The following is a 21,724-nucleotide window of genomic DNA, read 5'->3' on the forward strand; positions in this document are numbered from 1 at the left end:
GTACCAGGCAGAGACTCACTGCAGGAAAGATTACATGGAAAACACAATTAAGTTCTGAGGACAATTGGTGTGTGCAGTGGATTTGAGCTATTTGCCTGCAGAGATGTGCATCTAGAGTGTGCTTGGAACCTGAGTGGGAGGCTAAATTAGCACTTCAAAGATTTAGACGCACACAAGAAGGTAAGCATTTGGGGAGACGGGGTGAAAACTGCCCCCACTTGGTGGGCTATACTGGCTGAGGTCGGCGTGTGGAACCTTAAAAGGATATTTGGGTTCGGCCTAAGAGCTATGCTGTTGTGGTATAAATATAGGACCAGATCCAGGTGCCCCTCAGCCAGTTACTCATTATAGACACAGAATTATGCTGCAAGAAAATACTACTAACGATTAAAGGAAGGAACAGGTTTCACTACCCTGGAGCTCCAATGACGGCTTCGAAGTGGCACCCAATGTTATTGCTGATATGTTTAAATGAACACGGTCATTGAAAGGTAAATCCCACATTTGTGTTACTGGTAGGCTACTGTGCGTTAATGGTGCGGTAATATGATTTTAAGGACTATCCAGAATAGATAGAATATAATCTACAGTGCGGTGATTGGCTCAATATAGGGAAAAAAACGATAGAAAAGAAAACAACGTTATTCCAGGTTAACGTCCGAATTTGACTCTCACGAAACTAGACGTTGTTACACGTGTTTGTTAATACACATAAAAAATAAATAATAGTTTCCAGCGCCCCGCAGTGTGTTAGTTGTGATTAGTTATCTAGTCGCTGAGAAATAGGTAGGGATCACGAGCACCCGCCACGCAAACCAGCATCTTTAAGATCGCTTTGCAGCGCCTCGTCAAATGATTCCTTTAAATATATAATGCACTGCGAGTTTAAGTATATTTACTGATTATTTACTTGCATTGACATATGTATCCATACCATTTATATTTAAATTGTAAAATTAAACAGTACACGAAATCTATGCTTATAACAATGTTTTATATCAAAACATCGGTACGATGTTATACGAGAAACATCGTATATAATCTTTGAAATAAAATGATAGTTAATGAATAAGATCTAAAGAAGAAAACATCAGACATTAAACATTTTATTAATCTAATACAAAATCTTACTTTTAAACACGATTTTATTACAATTTAACAACATAAACACAGATTTTAACATGTATGTTTCAATAAATAAACCCTACCATTTACAAATACGTGAACATCAAATATACAACTATACAGTTTATGCCCCTGAAATGAATTTTGCAGGTTCCTTTCTAATGGAGTGCAGTTGGATAATATGTACACCTTAATCAACGTAATCAGCCAGTCATTAATAATAATACACGTACACCGGGTCACATTGATGCCGATGTATTGTTTGTAATGCTGAGGTTAAACCATGGTAAACGTCTTGTGGGCTTAGGACTCACGTTTTTGACATATACAAAGCCATTTCACTTTTTTGGGATCATAAGCCTTTGAAATACCGTGAAAGTGCTCTTTCATCCTTTCTCCGGGCCTTTAAATATCTCTATCCTATAAACTGGAATGACAGAATCATCTGGAAAGCGTGAAAATAGCACAGTGCATATATAACTGGGAAACAAACAGCCACTGTGAGCTTCTTTTCCTAGTAACACAAAAACGAGCACGCAGTGAGTAAACGGTCTCGCTCTCTGAAGAAACACTTCGCTTTCTACATCACAGAAACGACACCGTGCGACGTTTCGGACTGAGCTTGTGTTTCTCCGCTGTCGTAGCCTCTCCCTGATAGCGAGGCTCCCTGCTTCCCTTGTCCAGCGTAACCCCAAGTCTGTGTAAAGCAATCCGGAGGTTTCTGTTGTGAACGGGAAGCCTATTCGCGTGGTGAAAGGGCAGGCCGGGTCCCGCCCACCCCAGCAGTTCCAGGCTCCGCTTCCGACCAAAACCCCTCCCACCAGGCTGTCACCACGACGACGCATCAGAGCCCATCCATCATGGCCAGGAGCTCATCTCCTTTGCTGCTGGGAGTCGCCGATGGCTCCCCCTCGTCCGCAAACTCCCCCATGATGCGAGCCAGCTCCGCGTTGGTCTGCTGGTCCTGGAAGGCCAAGCAAATGGTGTTAAGCTTACTCATACTGGTATGACTGGCACCCTGCAGAGGAGGCAGACCAGGCCACTCCCAGGGTCTCTGCAACCTTTCAGATAGCAGATTTAAAAAAAAACATTCATACTGAAGGTCACAGGTCACATGTGAACCACATTTGGGTACTCAGCCTTCAGGGGGAAAATGGGCATATAAGCAACACGCTTAAACCTCGACATTTAGCAACATGACGTAAACCTGAAAGTGGCCTTTCTTAGTAGATGCAGTGAGTGACCCAGGACCGCCCGGGCATACAACACGCCAGAGGAATTATGCCATGTGCTGTGGTCAAGCTAACGGACAATCAGCCATTTGGATTTGGAGTTTTTACCTTAGCTGCTTGAATATTTATGACTTCGTACGAAAGCTCTGCAGGTCTTGACATCAAAGCTTCCCTAGGGGTGGGGGGAGTGGGGGAGAGAATGACATTTTTCTGGGTGTGGCTTTGAAGGACCGCTTGACATGTCAGAAGTACAGGCAGGAAAAAGCAGCACCGGCAGAACTCACTCCTCTTCCTCGTCCGTGGCGAAGAGGTTGACCCGGAAGCTGGTGTCGCTACCCACTGGCTTTTGCATGTCCAGTCCTCCCATTAACTGGGCCAGAAGGTTGAGCTCTTTCTTAGCCAGTGGGTTGGGAGCGGTGTTCACCTGCACGTGTGAAAATCCTCAGCTGATGACAGAGCCAGGGCTCAGAATAATCACCCTGTCCATCAGCGGTTATATACGCCTGCAGGGATGATGTAATGTCACACCCTCTTGTAGCAGTGGGGGTGATGGGGTCATGGGTTGGACATAGGTCGCATTAAAAAACAAAACCTGATCTGGGTGTGGGGAACCATTGCAAGACATACAAGGTCAGACAACAAAGACTGGTAAGTGCTTTCATTACATATTCAGTGGCTGATTGGATTACCTTTGTATGCTGGGAGGAGTTCCTGGACGTCCCCGACATGTGTGTCTCCACAGCGCGGCTGACGCCGTACCTGAGGGAAATGTCAGAAGCTGAACCCGAGGCCATGAGCAGCGAGCCAGAACGGGAAAGGGGGGGGGGGGGGAGCTTTAAAAATGAATTATTGAAACCATAAAGAGGACAGTGTTTCTGCTGGCTTTGCGGGCAGTCGCTCGCTTCCTAGCAACCCGGCCAGCATGGCGGTTAAGCTCGGACTCGTGACCAAAACATTTGACATTTTAGAGCCCCAGGAGGGTCATGCTGTTGTGCCCTTCAACTGGGCACTAAATCAGGACTACAGGAACATTCCAGAATGATCCAGTTGTATACAGAGATGAAATAACACTTACACAACAAATGTTTTCGTGGATAAAAGCTAAAAGTAGTCAAAATAGTGGTTCTGGTTAATAGGCAAACAGCTCAAATTAACCTTCACCAGTGGTCCTCTAAAACATCCAGGACGACACTTGAGTAAACCTCTGAGAGGGTTTTTAAATTTTTTTTTTATTTTGAGGTGGTGGTGGTGGGGATGGGATCTAGGCCATTAATTGATGGGGGGGCAGATAAAGTAGGACTGCAGGTGCTCACATTGTGCTCTGGTTTTGTTAAAATAAGGAACTCCAGAAAACTAGAACTCTTCGATTATTGTCAAGAATGCTAATAATTTCTAAGGTAGAATTTCCCAGAATACAATACGTACAGTAAATGTTTTTTTCCCTCAAAAATCTAAACTGGGTATGAAACAGACAGTGTTTGGCATTTCAGGTCCAGATTTTGTTTCTACCCACCAGTTGGTCAGGAATTTGTAGCTTCTGGACCTAAAATGCCCAACACTGGAAACACAGTATTTTTCACATGTGCAGCTCAGAAGAGAAACACCACCTCGTTGGTCAGGAGGAGAGCCATGCAGTGGCTGGACTCACATGTTAGTGCCCAGCTTGATGACCCTATCGCCATGCATTTCGAAGGACCCCTCGCGCAGGGCGGCCGTGTAGTTGCCTGCACTGCGGAACTGGACCCTGTTGACCTCCTCTCCGGTGCAGCTGAACGTCCTGCCAGACGGTGACACATATCACGTTAGCAGGTCTCGATTGATGGGACCCTGGGGGCCTGTGGGCCAACTGGGGATTTCGCTCCACCTCCACCTAAGTAAAAGTCCTCTGCACAAAATCTGGAGCATTGAACTCCGTGAACCGAAAGGATCGAGTGGGTCAGCAGCAGCATAAGCACAGTTCACTCTGTGAGGTAACTGCAAAGAAAAAGAACTGCAAAGAAAAGACATATACAATGTACCAAGTGTTATAATCACAATCCCATAATTAGAATCACATATCATAAGCAAAAGAAAACAAGGTTTGCATGGTTTCAGACACATGTTTGCTTTTTACAGTGCAACAAGTGTGATCACACCTGCGACGGCTGTTAAACCACAACGACGCCAGCTCCTTGGAGCAGAGACAATAAGATGTTTTGATGAACATGCTACAAGAAGCTGTATAGTCATCATTGGGTTCCATGAGATGGAGGAATTCATATTAGCTTGTGTTATATTTGCGTACCATCACGTGAACCCTCTTCAGCTAAACTGGAAGCAAAGGTGTTAAAAAGTGCTTAGAGGTCAGTAACATCCATGACATGTGAGGCATTCCAAGGGTAATGATCACTTGTGGAATAAAGTCTGTTTGAGACGCCCGTGGTTTGAACCGCATGCAGTCTGTTAAGGGACTCTGGGGCCCCTCCAGTGGGGGTGGGGGTCTGTGGATATGTGTGACACAGTTGTGCCTGCAGCCCTTCTGAGTATCTGACACAATATCTTGCTATATAAAGAGCAAGAAGTTTACTGCTGTTCTGCACACAAAAGACTAGATGCTATATGACAAGCAAGGATGTGCTGAGAATAAGGGAAATGCCGCCTGACAGGGGTGAAGGAGATTCTGGCTTTTTGGCCACACGGGTGGAGGCGAGATCTCGATTTAACCCAACTCTGTCTTATAAAAGCACAAGCTGGTTCAGTTATTCTCTGGTTTACTTTCAGCTCTGCTGCGGAAGTTGATCCCCACCAAGCTGACACTGAAACCTGACCGCTGTTTAACTCCAGCCTCATCCGCCACCAGACCTTACGGTGATGATCCGTGCCATATCTGCACAGCCAAAATGTTCATTTTTAACAGTTCCCTGCATGAACTTAACTCTGATAAACATTTGATCAAATTCAGCACTCTTCAGAAGATAAATTAGAGCAGAATTCTAGAGAAAATTCCCGGGAAAACAAAGACAGGACCTTATATCACATGCGACATCCAGAAAGGGCTGAGGATCAAATTCACTATTTCTTGGTAAATGGCTTTTAGCGATCACTTTTCTACAGCAGTATGAACATGACAGAAGGAAATGCTGCTTAAAGTCTTGTGCCATTTAAAACGCATTTATCTCCTGTGGAGAACACTGTTTCCCTGGGCCTGTGGCACTTCATCAAACCCAGAGACAATCAGCCAATGCCTGTCTAAGCATCCAGTCCTGAGATGCTTCACTGCAACGGCAATGTTCTGTTTGGCCATGTCTTATATCTTTAAGCATCCAGCACACCGACCTACGATTCTAAACTACACCTGATCTTTAGGAGTGACTCTTCAGTAAAACATAATTTTGGTAAAAACATTTCAGGTATTCGCTGTAACGAAATTATCAAATATCACCGGTTCTTTAAATATCTTCTAATATCATATGTGGCCAACAGAAATAGATGGACTTTTTTCAGTCCCTTCCCGTCTTGAGCCATGCCTGTGACTTGCATTAAGCCCCCGCATCTTCATTCCAAGCTGCCCGCTGCTGTTTCCTCTTACTTCTCTGCCTGGATAAAAACAGATCCCTCTTCTTTTTCCTGTTATGAGTAATGAGCTTGTAAGCATACCGCATATCTTCTGGTCTGTGACTGACCGGTATATTGCAAGGCCTCTGAGTGGCAAAACCCAGACAGAGGGCTCAAGGCAAGTCACACCCTTGATGGGACACCATCCACAATAATATACAACATGCAGTTGTTAGTGGTGCTGCCAGGTTTATTTTGTTAGAAACCTATTAGCAAGCAGCTTAAACTTCAAAGTACCCGGTGGTGCAATTCTGCTGATTTGAACAATACAGTAGGAGAGCATGGTAGCACAATGGGGAGCACTACTGCCTTACACCTCTACGGATGGACATTCTGTCACTTGGGATTCCTCCCAGCAAGGGTTGCAAAGGGGTGGAAAATTTATGGGAAGTTTTCAGAAATTTTCCATGGGAAGTTAAGTTGGGGAATTTTGGAAATAAACTCCATGGATCTCTGCACGACCTGTTAGATACAGCAAAGAAAGCAAACTGTATGAATGATACAACATAGAGTATGACTTACAAGCAGTGCGTTTTGATGCAGATAATTATTTTGGGGTGTTTTATGCATACATTACTACTCCAGTTTATTCCCATTAATTCCCATATTTTCCTGTTTATTCCCATGGAAAGTTTCGAACTTACTCCCAGCACACCAGTTAGTTTCCTCCTAAAGTCCAAGACATGCAGTTAGGCTAAGCAGCATCTCTGCATTGTCCACCGTGTGCAGACTTGTGTGTGCATGTGCTCTGTGATGGGCTGGCATGCCATCCATGTTGTCCCCCTGCCTTGTACCCTGTGCTGCCTGGGATAGACTCCAGGACCAATCCAGGACCCTGTCCAAGATAAGTAGTCTGAAGAAGAATCCCCAGCTTTAAAACAATCGGTTGTGAAATTCATTAATATGGACCATTTTCAAGCAAATCAGACCAGTGACTAGTTTATCGTAATGTAAGGTTTGCACATCATAATGAGCGAAGAGTTGACATAATTTATGATGAAAACACAATGAAAGAAAAGTTGGTTAAGAGAGGTTGTATTACATGGGACGAGTGGGATTGTGTGCGTCGCCTCTCTGAGTTTTTAAAGAGTCTAAGAACGTTTTTACCTGATTAAACCCGGGATCTGTGTTCCATACGGAACAGGCCCAGATGTCGGAAGAACAAAACGGCCATTGGAATTTTGGACTTTATCTTTGAGAAAGATTGAAACCTGAAAAAAAGCATAAGTGTGCAATTTATATTATTATTCCATTCTTTTAAAAAAGGCAACTTTAAATGCCGTTCCCGCTCGTCTATTTATAGTACTTTCAATGCTAATACATCTACAAAAAATTGAAAAATTACATGACTGCAGAAGCATGCATCTATGTGCAGGAAGTAGAAAAGCAGACTCACCCGTATATGCATGTCCTGAAAGAAAATTAGCAGTGTTTGCCGGATGAGCTGAAATTCACCTCCAGAAAGTGGTGTGTACATCTGTAATGACAGGGACAATCAAAAAATGATGGGCTGTTGGGGCAGACGCAGACACGCCCTGGATTATATTCTGTGCTTTGCATAATTGTTTTGTGGATTATAACAAATCTTTGTCCAAAGTGATGTGCAGCCGAAAGCCGGCTCAGAGTGATGTGCAGCCGAAAGCCGGCTCAGAGTGATGTGCAGGCGAAAGCCGGCTCAGAGTGATGTGCAGGCAAAAGCCGGCTCAGAGTGATGTGCAGTCGAAAGCCGGCTCAGAATGATGTGCAGTCGAAAGCAGGCTCAGACAGTCCCTAGAGCAATTGGGGGTTAAGGGCCTTGCTCAGCGCCCAATGGTGAAATTGCTCTAACCCCCATTTCTGATTTTTTATTTATTGTTTAGGAAAATACACCACTCATGTATCTTCCAGCTTTGGAGAGATGCTAGCCTACCTCAATCAGCTGCCTATATGTCTCGTCCACCTGGTTGAGGATGCTGGGCGAGTCTCTCACAAAGTCCCTGATGGCATCCATGTGGTTGAAAGTGACCAGCAGCATATCCTTGGGCCGCGGACACAGAAGGACTTGGTATTTGAAGGCCATGGTCATTAGATCGTAAAGCTGGACAGGAATGGAATGAATAGCAGAGAAAATAAAGGGCAAACGTTGTGACCTTTCTAACACTAAGCACCAGTTATGACAGACACAACACACAGCTTATCCATGCCAAACAAAACACTCTGATGACATCATGCCCTTACCTTGTCCATGCTGGCCTGATTGAGCCTCATAATGGAGGCGTGCGCCAGACGGTCGAACACTGTCCTCAGAGCCCTCTTAGAATACAGCTCCTGGGGCTTGAAGAGCTCCTCCAGGAACTTCTTATTGAACATGGTGGTGATGATGTCATTCATGACTGCAGGACACACAATGGGTAGCGGGGGTGTAGCGCACAAAGAGAAGGGTGAAGTTAGGGTCACAAGGGGACATGGACAGGTGTGAGGAGGCACTGAATACAGCAAGCAGAAACGCACACTCTACCGGCTTGAGTAAGAGAGCAGTGTGATCAGGAGATGCTTAGGCTCGCTGGTTTTTGGAACGTGCCACTTCTTCCAAATGTTTTTGAAAACCAAAGAAGGATGGAGACCACTTTGAGCGGACAAACATGTTCAGCGTAGGATTTGAAGTGATACCACTCTATAGTATTTCTTTAAGTAGCACAGTCATGCATAATCTATGTCCTGTCATCTTGGAAGCAGCTCCACCTGTGAGACTGATTAGCAGAAGTGGTACAGTTACAGGGAGCAGTAGGAGGACCTGGGTCTGAGGGTTAAAAAAACAACCCTTTGTTAGCCATGGACACCAGCTATACAGTTGTGGCCAAAAGTTTTGAGAATGACACAAATATTAGTTTTCACAAAGTCTGCAGCCTCAGTTTTTACGATGGCAATTTGCATATACTCCAGAATGTTATGAAGCGTGACCAGATGAATTGCAATTAATCGCAAAGTCCCTCTTTGTTATGAAAATGAACTTAATCCCAAAAAACCCATTTCCACTGCATTTCAGCCTGGCCACAAAAGGACCTGCTGACATCATTCCAGTGATTCATTATCTCATTAACACAGGTGAGAGTGTTAAGGAGGACAAGGCTGGAGATCACTCTGTCATGCTGACTGAATTAGCATAGCAGACTGGATGCTTTAAAAGGAGGGTGGAGCTTGAAATCATTGTTCTTCCTCTGTTAACCATGGTTATCTGCAAGGAAACACGTGCAGTCATCATTGCTTTGCACAAAAAAGGCTTCACAAGCAAGGATATTGCTGCTAGTAAGATTGCACATAAATCAACCATTTATCTGATCATCAAGAACTTCAAGGAGGGAGGTTCAGTTGTTGTGAAGAAGGCTTCAGGGCGCCCAAGAAAGTCCAGCAAGCGCCAGGACCGTCTCGTAAAGTTGATTCAGAGCTGGGATCGGGGCACCACCAGTGCAGAGCTTGTTCAGGAATGGCAGCAGACAAGTGTGAGTGCATCTGCACACACAGTGAGGCAAAGTGACTCATTTTCTCTGATGGATACCCTTTCTGATTGTTTGGGGCATCTAGAAAAAAGATTATTCGGAGAAGAAAAGGTGTGCATCCTGAGAGTAAAGCATCCTGAGACCATTCATGTATGGGGCTGCTTCTCAGCCACAGGAGTGGGCTCACTCACAAATTTGCCTAAGAACACAGTCATGAATAAATAATGGTATCAAAACATCCTCCGAGAGCAACTTCTCCCAACCATCCAAGAACAGTTCAGTGATGAACGATGCCTTTTCCAGCATGATGGAGCACCGTGCCATAAAGCAAAAGTACCAGCTGACCAAGTGGCTTGGGGATCAAAACATCAACATTTTGGGTCCATGGCCAGGAAACTGCCCAGACCTTAATCCCATTGAGAACTTGTGGTTAATCCTCAAGAGGTGGGTGCACAAACAAAACCCCACAAATTCTGACAAACTCCAAGCATTGATTATGCAAGAATTGGCTGCCATCAATCAGGATTTGGCCCTGAAGTTGATTGACAGCATATCAGGGCCAATTGCAGAGCTCTTGAAAAAGAAGGGCCAACACTGCAAATATTAACTATTAGCATAAACTAGATGTAATTGTCAATAAAAGCCTTTGACATTTATGAAATGCTTGTAATTATACTTCAGTATACCATAGAAATATCTGAGAAAAAGATCTACAAACACCGAAGCAGGAAATTTTGTGAAAAACAATACTGGAATCATTCTCAAAACGTTTGGCCACGACTTTACGGCTGTTAGATTAGCGGTGAAAGTGGGTTCAGAGGTGATGACAGCGGTCGTTATTTATGCTACAAACTTTTACATGGTGAAAAGGGGCTTTGTGAAACATAGTTGAAACCAACCAGAATAATTACTGGCACATAGTCATGCTGAAGTGGTGGAATAAGCCGTGAAAAATATGAGCAGCGTGTGACACGGGCATGGCCTAGCTAAAGGAAGCAAGAGCAAGCATTAGAGCGAAAGAAAACGAATGTTTCTGGCACTCTAAGTGGAGACTATTTAAAAGGAATTTATGGAACTTTTTCAAAGATAGTCGTGTTCAATGTGTGCACCTAAGCAAGACATTTCACGAGGAACAAAAAGCAAAACAGACACTATCTATCTATCTATCTATCTATCTATCTATCTATCATTCCTTTAGCCAGCAAGATTGTTGTGTTACACTGAAGCATTTACTGTACCTTTACGTCTGTCTCCTTCAGTCCAATCAGCTATAGTGTGACATGTTATGGGACGAGTTACAAGGAGAACAGGACAGGCAACAGTCGCAGACTGACCATTGGGTGAACTGAGCTGACTCAGCGTCATGTTGGGTGGGTCGGCTTAATAAACGCTACAGGAAGACAGGCAGTCTGAATCTTGCCTTTGCATCACTTCTGTACTGGAAGCAGCCTCTACATATTCCTGACACAGTGAGGCACTGTATGATTAAGGAAGGGGGGGCACAAAAACGCAAAACAAGTGTACTTCACCTCAAAAGATGATGTCCGGATGATACATTTTATAATGAACATAAATAAATAGACAAACGCATAAATACTAAACACTGGTGTACTTAAATGCTGAGATCGATGCTGAGAGGAAGCAAAAACGTGGACTGGCCACAGTTCCCTGAGGACTGGGCTGGGAAACACTGCTTTACTTCTCCAGGGTATGAGGCTCCTTCCTGTTGCACATGTATGGACTTTCCATCTTCTCTCCATGTTACTGGAGTCTGTAAACTGCCCGTTGTGTTTCTCTCCTGCCCAGGCTGCTTATGCCCTATGCTGCATGGAATCGACTGCCTGGATAGTTTTTCCTAGAGGTCAACAGGAAAGCCACTTGCACTCATTCTACTTAAACACATTTTATGTAGGTAAGATGTATCTGCCCGCTGCTCATTCCAGGGTACAGTTAACATAACTCGCCAAGAAGCTAGCGAGGTGTACCACACCTTAGTTTCGGTTGAGCTAGTCCAACTACTTGAAGTTCTAGTCCACGAGTTCAGCGCCCAGTAACCACAACTAGCTACTGTAGCAGGTATAGCGGCGTTACCTCGCTTTGCATCACCGTGAACCGCACCGGTACATTACCTTTCCTTGCCTTATCCGACGGGATGTTTTGGGCTCGCAGGCGTTGGTCCAGGATGTACAACATTTCCCCGCCCAGATTAATGAACAACAGGGGCAGCGTCTTCGACGACATATTCCCTGGCTTTACGTTTAAACAGGGTAAACGGCTGAGAAGGTTCCCCCAAAGCTAGCTGACTAGTCGATTAGCTCGAATAGCTGATGCGTTTCCGAGACACTTGGTTGCTAGGCCACGGATACTGGCAGCCAATCAGAGAGGGTTTTACTGGCGGCCAATCGGAAAGGGTTTTACTCGCGGAGCCGCTCGCCGTTCATCCTGTGCTCACTCAGCTGCTGCGCCGCGTCGCGTCTGCAGCAGGCGGCTGCCCCCATGCGACACGAAATGAAACAACAAATATAGTTTGCAGTTGTTTTATTTGAGTTAAAGCAGGGTTCATACAGGTTTGCCAACTTTGTTTAGCTGGCTGGCTTGAAAATTTTCAGTTCGAGATCAGTCTGCACGCTCATTTACATGTACGTAATAGAATTGTTAACTTGTAAATAGTCTGTAGGGGCTCAATGCTTCTGATGTAGCTAGTTTTAGGTTTGTAATGGAATAATATAGATTTGCCGTAAGATTTCTTGTGTGAGAGGAGAGTCTGAAAGCCTGTCACGCCAGATGCATGAGTTGGCAACCCTGCAACAGCATATAATTAACGATAAGTAATACGTGACAAAGTTATTCCATTGGCAGAATAACCTTAATTTGTTTGCAAGTTACAAAATATATATATTTTTTTATTTCAGTGAGTTTTATTTTCTTTCAAATTTATTTTTGGTACAAATCTGATTCCATAAATGCTCAAACTTCGCCATTCCGGATACGAATTTCTCTGGCCATCCTGCAGGTGTCACAAAGCCCGCAGCAGAACGTCATTAAGGCGTCGTTGCATATTGTGCCCTGAAAGAAATACAGATTTCTGCGAATTAGTACCGACGTATGTGCAACCGAAAAACACTTAACTCGTTTTCCTCTCTCTTTAGTTCATTTTGCAACGTGTACACGGGTGTTTTGCAACGTCCTGTAGATAATCGAATACACCTCCGAAACCATCACCAATTTGCTCTTTCTCAGTGACATATTTGCACAAGTCATTTTATGCAACTCTGACCAGCCACCCATTCTATGTGCCTCTTTAGTCTTTCATAACGGCAGTAAAAGCAATCCAGCGCAACATTTGCTTAACTCCAGTCTTTGCACAAACGTTGCACAGTTTCCTGCGTGCGAGTTGCACGCCACCTTAAGTCTTTCCAGTGGCTGTCTTTATAAGATAACAGCTCCAGTTTCTTTTACCTGGATGCCATACGTCAGCCTCATGTGGGTCCTCAAAGCTGTCATTCCTCCGGGAATGCAAGCAAGCAACAGGTTCTCTCCATACTTATGTGATGTGTAGCAACCAAGTGCTATCGGACAAATGCAGCCTAGCGCACCTAGAGCAGGAAGAGAGAGAGAGAGAGAGAGAGAGAGAGAGAGAGAGAGAGAGAAACGCTAAACATAGGAAATTCATTTAACTAATAAGTCAAGGGTTTATTCAAGACAGCAGTTTATGTAAAAATGTTAATATGATTGTCGGTCAAGTTTTGTTTCCTATCTTTTTTAAGACATAGACATAAAAGTGCCGAGTCAGTTTTAAGTCTTTCTGTGCTGGGGCTTTTAATACACATACTGTTATACATTTCCCATCCACTTTCATGCGCTTGTTGTCATGGAGATGCCACTGATATGCCATCCACTGCTTTCATACTTACAGACCATGATATCGCTGCAGCAGGAGCACAGGCCTGTGCTCCAGTCGCCGGTCTGCACGTTGGTCCCATAGGAACCTGCCCCTGGTTGCTGAGAGACCACTGGGTTGGTCATGTCAATCCAAGAAAGACCTCAGGCCGCTGAAGAGAAAAACTTTTGAATTTCAGCTCTGGGAGCCTGTCAGAGTTGTTCTGTCGCTGTGTGGGACCCAAGTATCTGACTATATGAGTAAGTGACGTGTGAACTACTGTGGCTTCTTGGGTTTTATCATGGGTCACCCCCACCCTGACTGGATATGTCATCAAATGCTGTGCAGAGTCGTCGCTGAAGGCAATTACTGTCACAGTTACCCTGAATTAGGAAATAAAATAATTTCCTATATGTCACTGAAATTTACACAGTGCTACTAAGACAGAGTGCTTTAGATTCTGCCTCAGGTGAAGTAGGTGTTTCCTGCAAGATGTTGACATTTCACCAGAATAAAACACTAATCGGAAATATGTCAACAGAGCAGCTTGCAGCCAAAGTCGTAAATGAGCAAATAAGATATTAGAGTCACTCAGGTTGTGATTAACTGCACGGAATCCCTAAGATGTCCTTCAGCTGATGGCAGACTTCATCATGGCGGTCTTTGAGGTTGGAAAACAAGCTCACGCAAAGTAGTTGTGAGTCATTCTGATGGTTTCCGTCACACAGCAACCTGCTCTTGTCTAGCTCATCAGAGTAAATTTGCAGGCACATTCTTAAAGCTGCCAGTGTTTGCATCTGCAATTCGCCAAGCTAATTCTACAAAATAAATATGGCATGGAACTGTGTACTTTCAAAAACCCAAGACCGTAAATTCCAACCCTCACAAATACAAAGAGAGCCAACTTTCTTTAAACTAACTTTAAGGCATGGTTTATAGGAACGTTACATTATTTGAGGAAAAACTACTCAAAAAAATCCCTCTCCTTTCAATAGCGATGGTTTGCATAGCTTACAAATTGCCTCACAGGATTTAAAAGAGGGCAGTGGTACCTTGGTTTTGCAAAAATCTTCATCACATTCCAAAAATGTTAATAGAAACAAACACAGCTGCTGGTAATGAACCATGACAACACATGGCATCCCAAGCATGAGTTGGTAAAATAATTAAATCGCTTTACCACTATTTTACAACTTAGAAGTACAGAAGGAAGCGAGTGAAAGGGCAATGAGGGTACTTACCTCTGCTCATCTGACCCGCTTTCCGATGTGAAATCCACATCAGTATAGAAACAGGAAGCTGATTCACACAGCCAGTTAGCAATTTCAAAACTCCTGCCTCACTTCAGAACACGAGCAGCTCATTCCCATGTCTATCACAGGAAGCAGGGCCCCAAAAAAACGTGTTGAATTTAAATCCACAAAACATTTAACTAACATGCACTCTCCGCATACATGAAGGTAAATGTGCTTAGAAAATTAACATGAAGCTTTTTTTTTGGGGGGGATGGGTGCATTCAAACAGACACCAGCAGGACTGACAAGCAGCTAGATACATTTAAATATTTCACCCGTCTTCAAATTGCTTCTCCATCAGAGGGTTATGGTAGCAGCTTGGCAAGTCATATGATTATCAGTCTAGAAGCCTAGAATTCTATACAAGTGCTGCTGTATGTGAAGTCATGTCTAGCCAAAGGCTTACATTATAACATTGACATTTACTGACACAGTTCATGGGACGTGAAGGAGGGGGGGTGGGCTGGACTAGATCATCATTGGGACCCAACCTGTTGTAACAACCAAAACTTTTTTTGGTATAACTCCAGGCCCCTGGACACAGCCTAGGTTAGTCTGTGTGTAAATCCAGCCTTGGAGGTGAGGGGGGGACTGGGGGGGGGGGTGGGGGTGGGTTGTGGCAAAGAAACAGCAGAGACAGAGACAAAATGTTTATTGACTACATTTAAAGAATTCTAAACACAGAATTCTCCTTTCGTTGCCCCAAATCGGGTACTGAAACAAGCTGCTCACAGCAGAAAAGAAGGTAGAGACGTGTCAATAAAATGGACTTTCAGTCCTATTTGCAGAGACAGGCTTTTTGGTGGCTTGGATATGGGAAGTGCACCAACTGGATCAGTCATGTAATGCAATGAAAACCAAAACCAAAATATCTTTAGATGAGGTTGAATCGGTCAGGCGGCAGCCCAACAAAGCCCCGACTGAGAAAGGAGAAATGCGTACGGTCCTCTTCCTGCCACAGTGGTGCTGAGAGTCACAGAGGGGTAGACGTGACCCCACCCCTACGCCGCCGTGCCCCGGGCATCCTCGTCCTGCTCTGCCGCCTCCTGGACCACCGTAGCGGCTGCGGCGGCCTCCTTCCGCGCCTCCTTCTCCTTCGCCCTCCGCCTCTGGATCACTTCAAAGACCTAGGGGAGGGAGAGCAGTCAGTGACTGGTACCCCAACCCCAATACTGATTAATCCAATTAATTAATTACACTCAGCTGATCTCTATTACCCAGGGCACCTTGCTGAATGTTATATTGGGCCAGTTTAGGTTCAGTATGCTGGCACACGGGACCTACAGCAGGGGCTCTTGGGAGTCAGCTCTGTGGGTCGAATCTGCATTCTTAACCACTACGCCACCTTTTGGCCAGTGTGTAGCTGTAGTTATATTTACATTGACAGGGGGCCTGCCTCTGTAGACCCTCGTACGCAGGTTTTTGAAGGCGCCGCCATGTTTGATGACGTAGGTACCCCGTGACAGTGAGCAATACCGGCACCATTGGACAGTGACACTGATCCACTGTGCTTGTATCGTACAATATAGGAAATATAACCATTAATGTGAGTACAATATATTATTGTGAGGGCATATTTATACACAATTATATTGTGTGCAATACATAATCAGAGGACTGAGGACACTTGTGTGATAAATTCGCGACGAACGCAGCTCATAAAATGCTACTTCAATCCTGAAATGTCTTACAAAGACATTTCTGTTATACTGCAAGCTAGACAGCTCTTATCCACCAATCCCCCATACCCAGGACACAGGCAGTGATCATGTTTGCAATTCAAGCACTTTCACGATCTGTATTTAATCTTCAAAAGCTTTTAATTTCCGAAAAATTGCCTATTCCAGTTGTAATGAGATATTAGTTAAGCATTTAGAGTTAGTGGCAAATCTTGCACAACTCTTGCATATCCAGGTTTCTTAACAGGCACATTTTAATTAGTTTTTGAATGTTGGCATTTATGCATCACATTCACTTACAGGTCCCCTGAGTGTTTGTGGCACAAAGGGTCTAAACACCATTCTTATGTATTATATAATAATAAATAAACTGATAATTCTCTTTATGCCTCCTCCGACTTGCTCTCCGTAGGTGACGGCAATCTGGCTGTGAAGGGCAGCCACCTACAGCAGCGCCCAGGGAAGTAGGGGTTAGGGGCCTTGCTCAAGGTGCCACATTATTGTGGTCTATCCTCGAGGCTGGGCTTGAACCAGCAACCTTCTGATCAGACGCATCCAGGGTTAGCCCACTGAGCCACACGCTACCCCCAAAATATGTATAATTATTATTAATTACACTGTGCATTCAGTGTGCATTGAAATAAATAAACGGGTTAATAACTCTAAATATCATGTCAAATATGTTGTGCTTCATGCAGCTCATTATGGGACAGTGCACAACATTAAATGGTCATGTATTGCTCAATGTAAGTAATAAAAGTAGATCTGCAGACGAAGGGCTGGTGACCATTGCTTTATAGTTCTGTTAATTTCTTGTGTGCTCACGATGATATCTTGCGGGCGCAAGACAATTACATCATGTGCACAAGCTAATTTATCACTCGCTTGAGATCAACGGGGGTGTAGAGCGTGAGGCATAGGTGCGTCACGTAAATGCTGTGTGCATACAAAGGTCTACAGTGGCTTGTGTTCAGCCACCATAGCGCTGGGGGGGCGGGGGGGGGGGGGGTTACGTTGTTACGGTGGAGCACCTTTGTGCAGAAGGCCTTCTTGGCCATCCAGCGCTTGGTCAGGGTCCTGTAGTACGGCGGTGGAAGAGTGTATGTGATGCCCAGTTGCTGGCACACGAGCTCGAAGGCATCGTGCCGAGTACGGCGGAGGTACTTCAGGTGCTTCTTCCGCCGGTCGATGGCCATCAGCATGCGGCGCTTGTTGGCTTTGTCCTGCCGCAACGTGACATCACAGGTTAGGAGGGTGATATTTTATTAATCCCGCGGGAAAATTCTCTTTTCGTCTGTCCCATTTTGCCCCCCATGAGACACAAAGACACATATAAAGAGGTAAGTTGTGAGCTTTGGGGGTCGCAGCACGGGGTCAGCGACCCTGGTGATAGGGAGATATGGGCCCGTGCACTTATAGCTATTCTGCTGAGGCCGGTGACCTTCCCATCACAGCCATGAAGGCTGAGCCTAGTGAGCCACACACCGCCCCCTAGTGGCTGGATCCATTTCAGACCGCTCAAAACCAGCTAACTGATTCTCTCCAGAATGATAAAAATCTGCATCACTTTTCATTTTTCACTTTTTGTAACATGCATGCAAAGATAATAAACAGAATCATCATCGCTGGCTTAAAAAGGCCAGTGAAATTAGTGCAATTTGCGAGACACGAATGCATATCATGATACATTAATTTCCAAATAGGGGATGTTTATCTTCACACCTACCCTATGGCGGCGGTGTGAAAAACAGTGTGACGTGGCACGCCTGCCTCGCACAAGCCTCACCTTGGGGTGTTTGTGCATGTGCTCCTGGTAGTTCCGGATCCGTGCCGTCAGGAGGGCCACTGCAGAAACACGCGGCGCTCAGCGGTCATGCCAAACGGCCGGTTCTCATGCCGCTACCCAAAATCCCACTGCCACACAGAATGACACTCACCGCCTGCTAGCATTACGTTAGCGACATGCTAGTGCTGGGCTTTAGCACCTTGCTACAGATTTCCTGCCACACGCACCCCCCCCCCCTAACGCCTCCGAGCACAGCGTACCCTTCACTTCGGTGGAGCTGCGATCATGATCATCCCTCCTGACTTTCTCCACCAGCTGCTGTTCTTTCACCTTCAGCCGATCTTTCTGATTAGAGATGGGCAGGAAAGGCCACACCATGAGATGTGCGAGCACTTCACCTGTCCTCTTATCCGTGGATCATAAACACACAAAACTTTGACAAGCAAGAGAGTTTTTCTCACATGGCTCCCCAGCTCCAGGGATAGAAGCCGTTTGATCAAATCATCAGCCCTGCAAATACAAAGTCATTTTAAATACACAAAACTCACGCGGTTGGTTATTTACATTTTGACTAAGGGGGAAGGAAGAAAATGCACAATGAGCTTCCTAAAGAACTGCAATGACCTTTTAAAACCGTTTAACATTTGCGTTTATACTTCTTTGCAAGTGCGTGAGTTTAAATGACTACTGTGACACTAGAGGCCTTCGGGTGAAATGTGTCTGTAAATCATACAAAACCCAAACGCTATTAAAGCTAGACTGACGTGTTAAGGAGTGGCACTTCTGCGTAATCCTTCTTCAGCGTGGCCGGGGAGAGGTCGTCGAGCTGGCTAGGGGGGGCTGGCGGGGACAGGAGAGCAGCAGGGCGGTTGAAGTTAGCGAGACAGCCGGGTATAACAGATACCGGGCACGCAAAGGTCTCACCCAGGGGGGAGCCGTACCTTTCTTTCTTCTTGAAGGGCGCGCGTAGTGTCTCACCGCCTGCACAGCGAAGCTTCCTCCCAATGCTGAGAGCACAGAAGATGGAAAAAACAGGGCAGAGAACCAGTCTGATGGGACATCAACAGATAAAATGCGATGTGCCCTCAGATACGATGTGATTTGCCCATAAATCTAACACCAAAACTAAGTAGTGACAAAATCATAAAATTCTCAGAACAAATTCTGATACACATCTCCAGACTGTCAAAGGCAATTAAATCCTAACAGTCGTGCAGTTTCGCTTAAATCATTGGAATAATATGCCAACATCAGTCTCTGAACTTCATAAATGTTTAAAGTGAATTCTGCTCAGTGCAAACTATCAGCCACTCGTATCAGAGCTGCTAATCAGCCCCACCGAGCACGATTATGGTTTGAGAAACACACATTTTATCCGTGCAGGTCCAAGCTGTGCGTGTTGCTGTGGTTGTTACTGGATGCAAGATGGTGCCGTTTGTGGACACCAGCGACTGGCTGCTGCATTTAATGCCTCCCAGAGCAGAGAGCTCTTCTGAAGTTCTACTTGGGCCAGAAAGTGTGAATAAAAGCTGCCATTTCCTTGAGACGGAGGAACTGCCGCTTCTGGTCTCCCACATCCTGTCCTCTTACTGCAAGAGCTCAGCTCCTCTCCGATCGGCGCCTGGTGTCTCGTTTGTCCTTTTCTTTTACGCAGTGTATTGGAGTTTTCTATTACGCACATCCGCTTTAAAAATGACAAGCCTCTGAATAAATCCCGTAGATACACACGCATCCACACCCCTCGGGTCAGAAAGGGGGTTAGAGCTGATCAGCGGCCTGCGATCACCTGGACCATACTGCATTTAGAAAACGGTATGAGTGGCCCAACAAGAGATTATCAAGAAGCTCAGCCTTTCATCTAAACAAAATCATATTAATGTAAAAAGTGTGAAAGGGTTAGGAGTAAAACCCGCTTGGGACAGACAGCAGATAAGGAGGAGGAAGGTTGCAACGCCTGGCTGATTGGTGCATGATCAGCGACCTGGTTTTACACACCACCAAAACCAAGGAAATAATGGTAGACTTCAGGGGATCACCCACCTTCCCCTACACAAAGTCCTCATGATCTTTTATGGCTATTCAACATCACCCATCTGGTGAGCAAAGGCTGCTTTTCCAAAGGCCACTCTGCCTCTGCACCTTCGGATGAACTCTCCCCGCTGCACCATGGACAGCATCCCACGTCACTGTGTGGAACGACCGGCCACACAGCCGAGAATCGGAGGGATTTACAGCAGGCGGCGAAAGCGGCTCACAGGCTCTAAACTCCTGAACCAGCACAGCATCTATGCTAGCCGACTGAAAAAAGGCCAGCGGCATCATGAAGGACACAACTCACCCTGGACATTGTCTGTTTGCTTCCCTGCTACCTGACATCTGACAAGCGGCACAAGGCCGTTGAAGAATGCACAAACAGACTGAAATACACCTTCTACCACCAGAACCCTAACCTCCAAACCACCACACCCCCCAAACCACAATTACCCTAACATTACTGAGCTCTCAACTGCCATTATGGTTTACTGAGCACCTTAGAAACTGCACTGACAGAATGCAGTCAAAATTATTCTACCCATTGCTGCTACTTATTGAATAATGCAGTTAAGTCAAAATTATTTTAATTCACTTATTCTACTCAAAATTATTTTTTCAAATTTTATATTGCCACCCACTGGGCCCTTTTCATAATTATCTCTGTAGAGTGTCTCGCCCATGTTTGGATTTTAGCGTTGTTAGACTTCATTGCACACTTTAAAAACGACAATAAAGGTGTCTTACTTATAGAACGCCAGTGACCATCAAACAGTGTGACACAAGCGCGCCCCCTGCTGGCAGATTAGCTAATGCCCATAAATGTGATCGGGCTTCATGTAAGCAAATTTGCACACCTTGTAAACATAAAATGTACAAAAGACACGAACCCTACTGCATACGCGGGTTAGTCCTTTATACTAGCGGACAGACGAAAGCACGGAATCGGCTCGTACGGAATTGATCTGCAGGCACTGACAGGTGCTGGACATGTCAACTGTACAAAACAACACTAGAGGAATTATTCATGTGTATGTTACCACTGACACTTTTCACTAACTTACTACACCATGAAAATCAAATACTAAAATAGATACAACAGGTCATACAGCTATTAAAAGACATACACAATGTTAAGCAGGCTTCCAAAAAGTGGTATATATAATAATAAGCCGATCCCAATGGATTTACATATTTTAAACGGAAATAACGGTATTATGACTGCGGGTTCGTGTCAGGTCATAAAAATGAGCTCCAGTCGCATACCTTCATGTCCCCGACCGTGTGAAATCCGTGTTAAAGGTCGAGCAGCGACGGAAAGGCAGGCGCTGCCATGCACCGGTAGCAGCGCCGAAAAAGCCGGTTTCGCGACATATTGGCACACAAACGGGGCAGATTTCAGAACCCGCAACATCGTTCACATGGACAGCGTAAATGGGGGCAAGGTGGTTGTTAAAATGCCCTTGGAAACTGAGATAGATTCAACTAAAACGCACCACAACTCATGCGGCAAGTCGCCATTTTAACTAGACCAGACAAGAGGAAGGACCGACCTTGCGAGTCGTGATCTAGACAGAAGCAATACATCCCAGGTCGGTCGATCGTGCATTTGAATCGGTTTACGAC

General features: G+C 45.1%; 2 protein-coding genes across 6 annotated transcripts; both read right to left on the minus strand.

Moving 5' to 3' along the window:
- Positions 1–1,090: 1,090 nt before the first annotated feature.
- oscp1b (organic solute carrier partner 1b) lies at positions 1,091–11,807 on the minus strand. 4 transcript variants are annotated; one of them, XM_023821246.2, is made up of 11 exons: positions 11,557–11,806; positions 11,127–11,282; positions 8,169–8,323; positions 7,861–8,028; positions 7,348–7,428; positions 7,059–7,162; positions 4,006–4,134; positions 3,047–3,116; positions 2,642–2,781; positions 2,466–2,529; positions 1,091–2,089 (listed from the first exon to the last, which is right to left on the minus strand). In XM_023821246.2, exons 2-11 carry the CDS (start codon positions 11,185–11,187, stop codon positions 1,970–1,972), a joined length of 1,092 nt encoding a protein of 363 aa, XP_023677014.1. In that variant the 5' UTR covers positions 11,188–11,282; positions 11,557–11,806; the 3' UTR covers positions 1,091–1,969. The 4 variants fall into 4 exon arrangements, with proteins under 4 accessions (XP_023677014.1, XP_023677013.1, XP_023677015.1 ...); XM_023821245.1 differs by lacking the exon at positions 11,127–11,282 and having other exon boundaries at positions 11,557–11,807; XM_023821247.1 differs by lacking the exons at positions 11,127–11,282; positions 11,557–11,806 and adding an exon at positions 10,762–11,117.
- A 3,432-nt stretch (positions 11,808–15,239) lies between these two features.
- On the minus strand, positions 15,240–21,659 carry mrps15 (mitochondrial ribosomal protein S15). Of its 2 annotated transcripts, none has more exons than XM_023821274.2 (8): positions 21,365–21,659; positions 19,009–19,074; positions 18,832–18,907; positions 18,529–18,577; positions 18,328–18,412; positions 18,008–18,126; positions 17,313–17,504; positions 15,240–15,729 (listed from the first exon to the last, which is right to left on the minus strand). In XM_023821274.2, the coding sequence occupies exons 1-8, from the start codon at positions 21,510–21,512 to the stop codon at positions 15,604–15,606; spliced, it is 861 nt and encodes a 286-aa protein (XP_023677042.1). In that variant the 5' UTR covers positions 21,513–21,659; the 3' UTR covers positions 15,240–15,603. The 2 variants fall into 2 exon arrangements, with proteins under 2 accessions (XP_023677042.1, XP_023677043.1); XM_023821275.2 differs by having other exon boundaries at positions 18,068–18,126; positions 21,365–21,658.
- Positions 21,660–21,724: the final 65 nt, after the last annotated feature.

This window comes from Paramormyrops kingsleyae, chromosome 9 (genome assembly GCF_048594095.1).
Source record: "Paramormyrops kingsleyae isolate MSU_618 chromosome 9, PKINGS_0.4, whole genome shotgun sequence".
NCBI lineage: Eukaryota > Metazoa > Chordata > Actinopteri > Osteoglossiformes > Mormyridae > Paramormyrops > Paramormyrops kingsleyae.

What these genes read in the sequence shown, in the direction of transcription:
- oscp1b (XM_023821244.2), bottom strand. Translation starts at nt 10,792, where the DNA reads ATGACGCTGAGTCAGCTCAGTTCACCCAATGGTCAGTCTGCGACTGTT. An exon ending in ATCAGGCCAGCATGGACAAG is followed by an intron (nt 8,029 to 8,168) that starts GTAAGGGCATGA and finishes ATTCCTGTCCAG; the next exon opens with CTTTACGATCTAATGACCAT. An exon ending in CATATAGGCAGCTGATTGAG is followed by an intron (nt 7,429 to 7,860) that starts GTAGGCTAGCAT and finishes CTGTCATTACAG; the next exon opens with ATGTACACACCACTTTCTGG.
- mrps15 (XM_023821274.2), bottom strand. Translation starts at nt 21,512, where the DNA reads ATGTTGCGGGTTCTGAAATCTGCCCCGTTTGTGTGCCAATATGTCGCG. An exon ending in CCCTTCAAGAAGAAAGAAAG is followed by an intron (nt 18,908 to 19,008) that starts GTACGGCTCCCC and finishes TGTCCCCGCCAG; the next exon opens with CCCCCCCTAGCCAGCTCGAC. An exon ending in CAGCTCCACCGAAGTGAAGG is followed by an intron (nt 18,127 to 18,327) that starts GTACGCTGTGCT and finishes GTGTTTCTGCAG; the next exon opens with TGGCCCTCCTGACGGCACGG.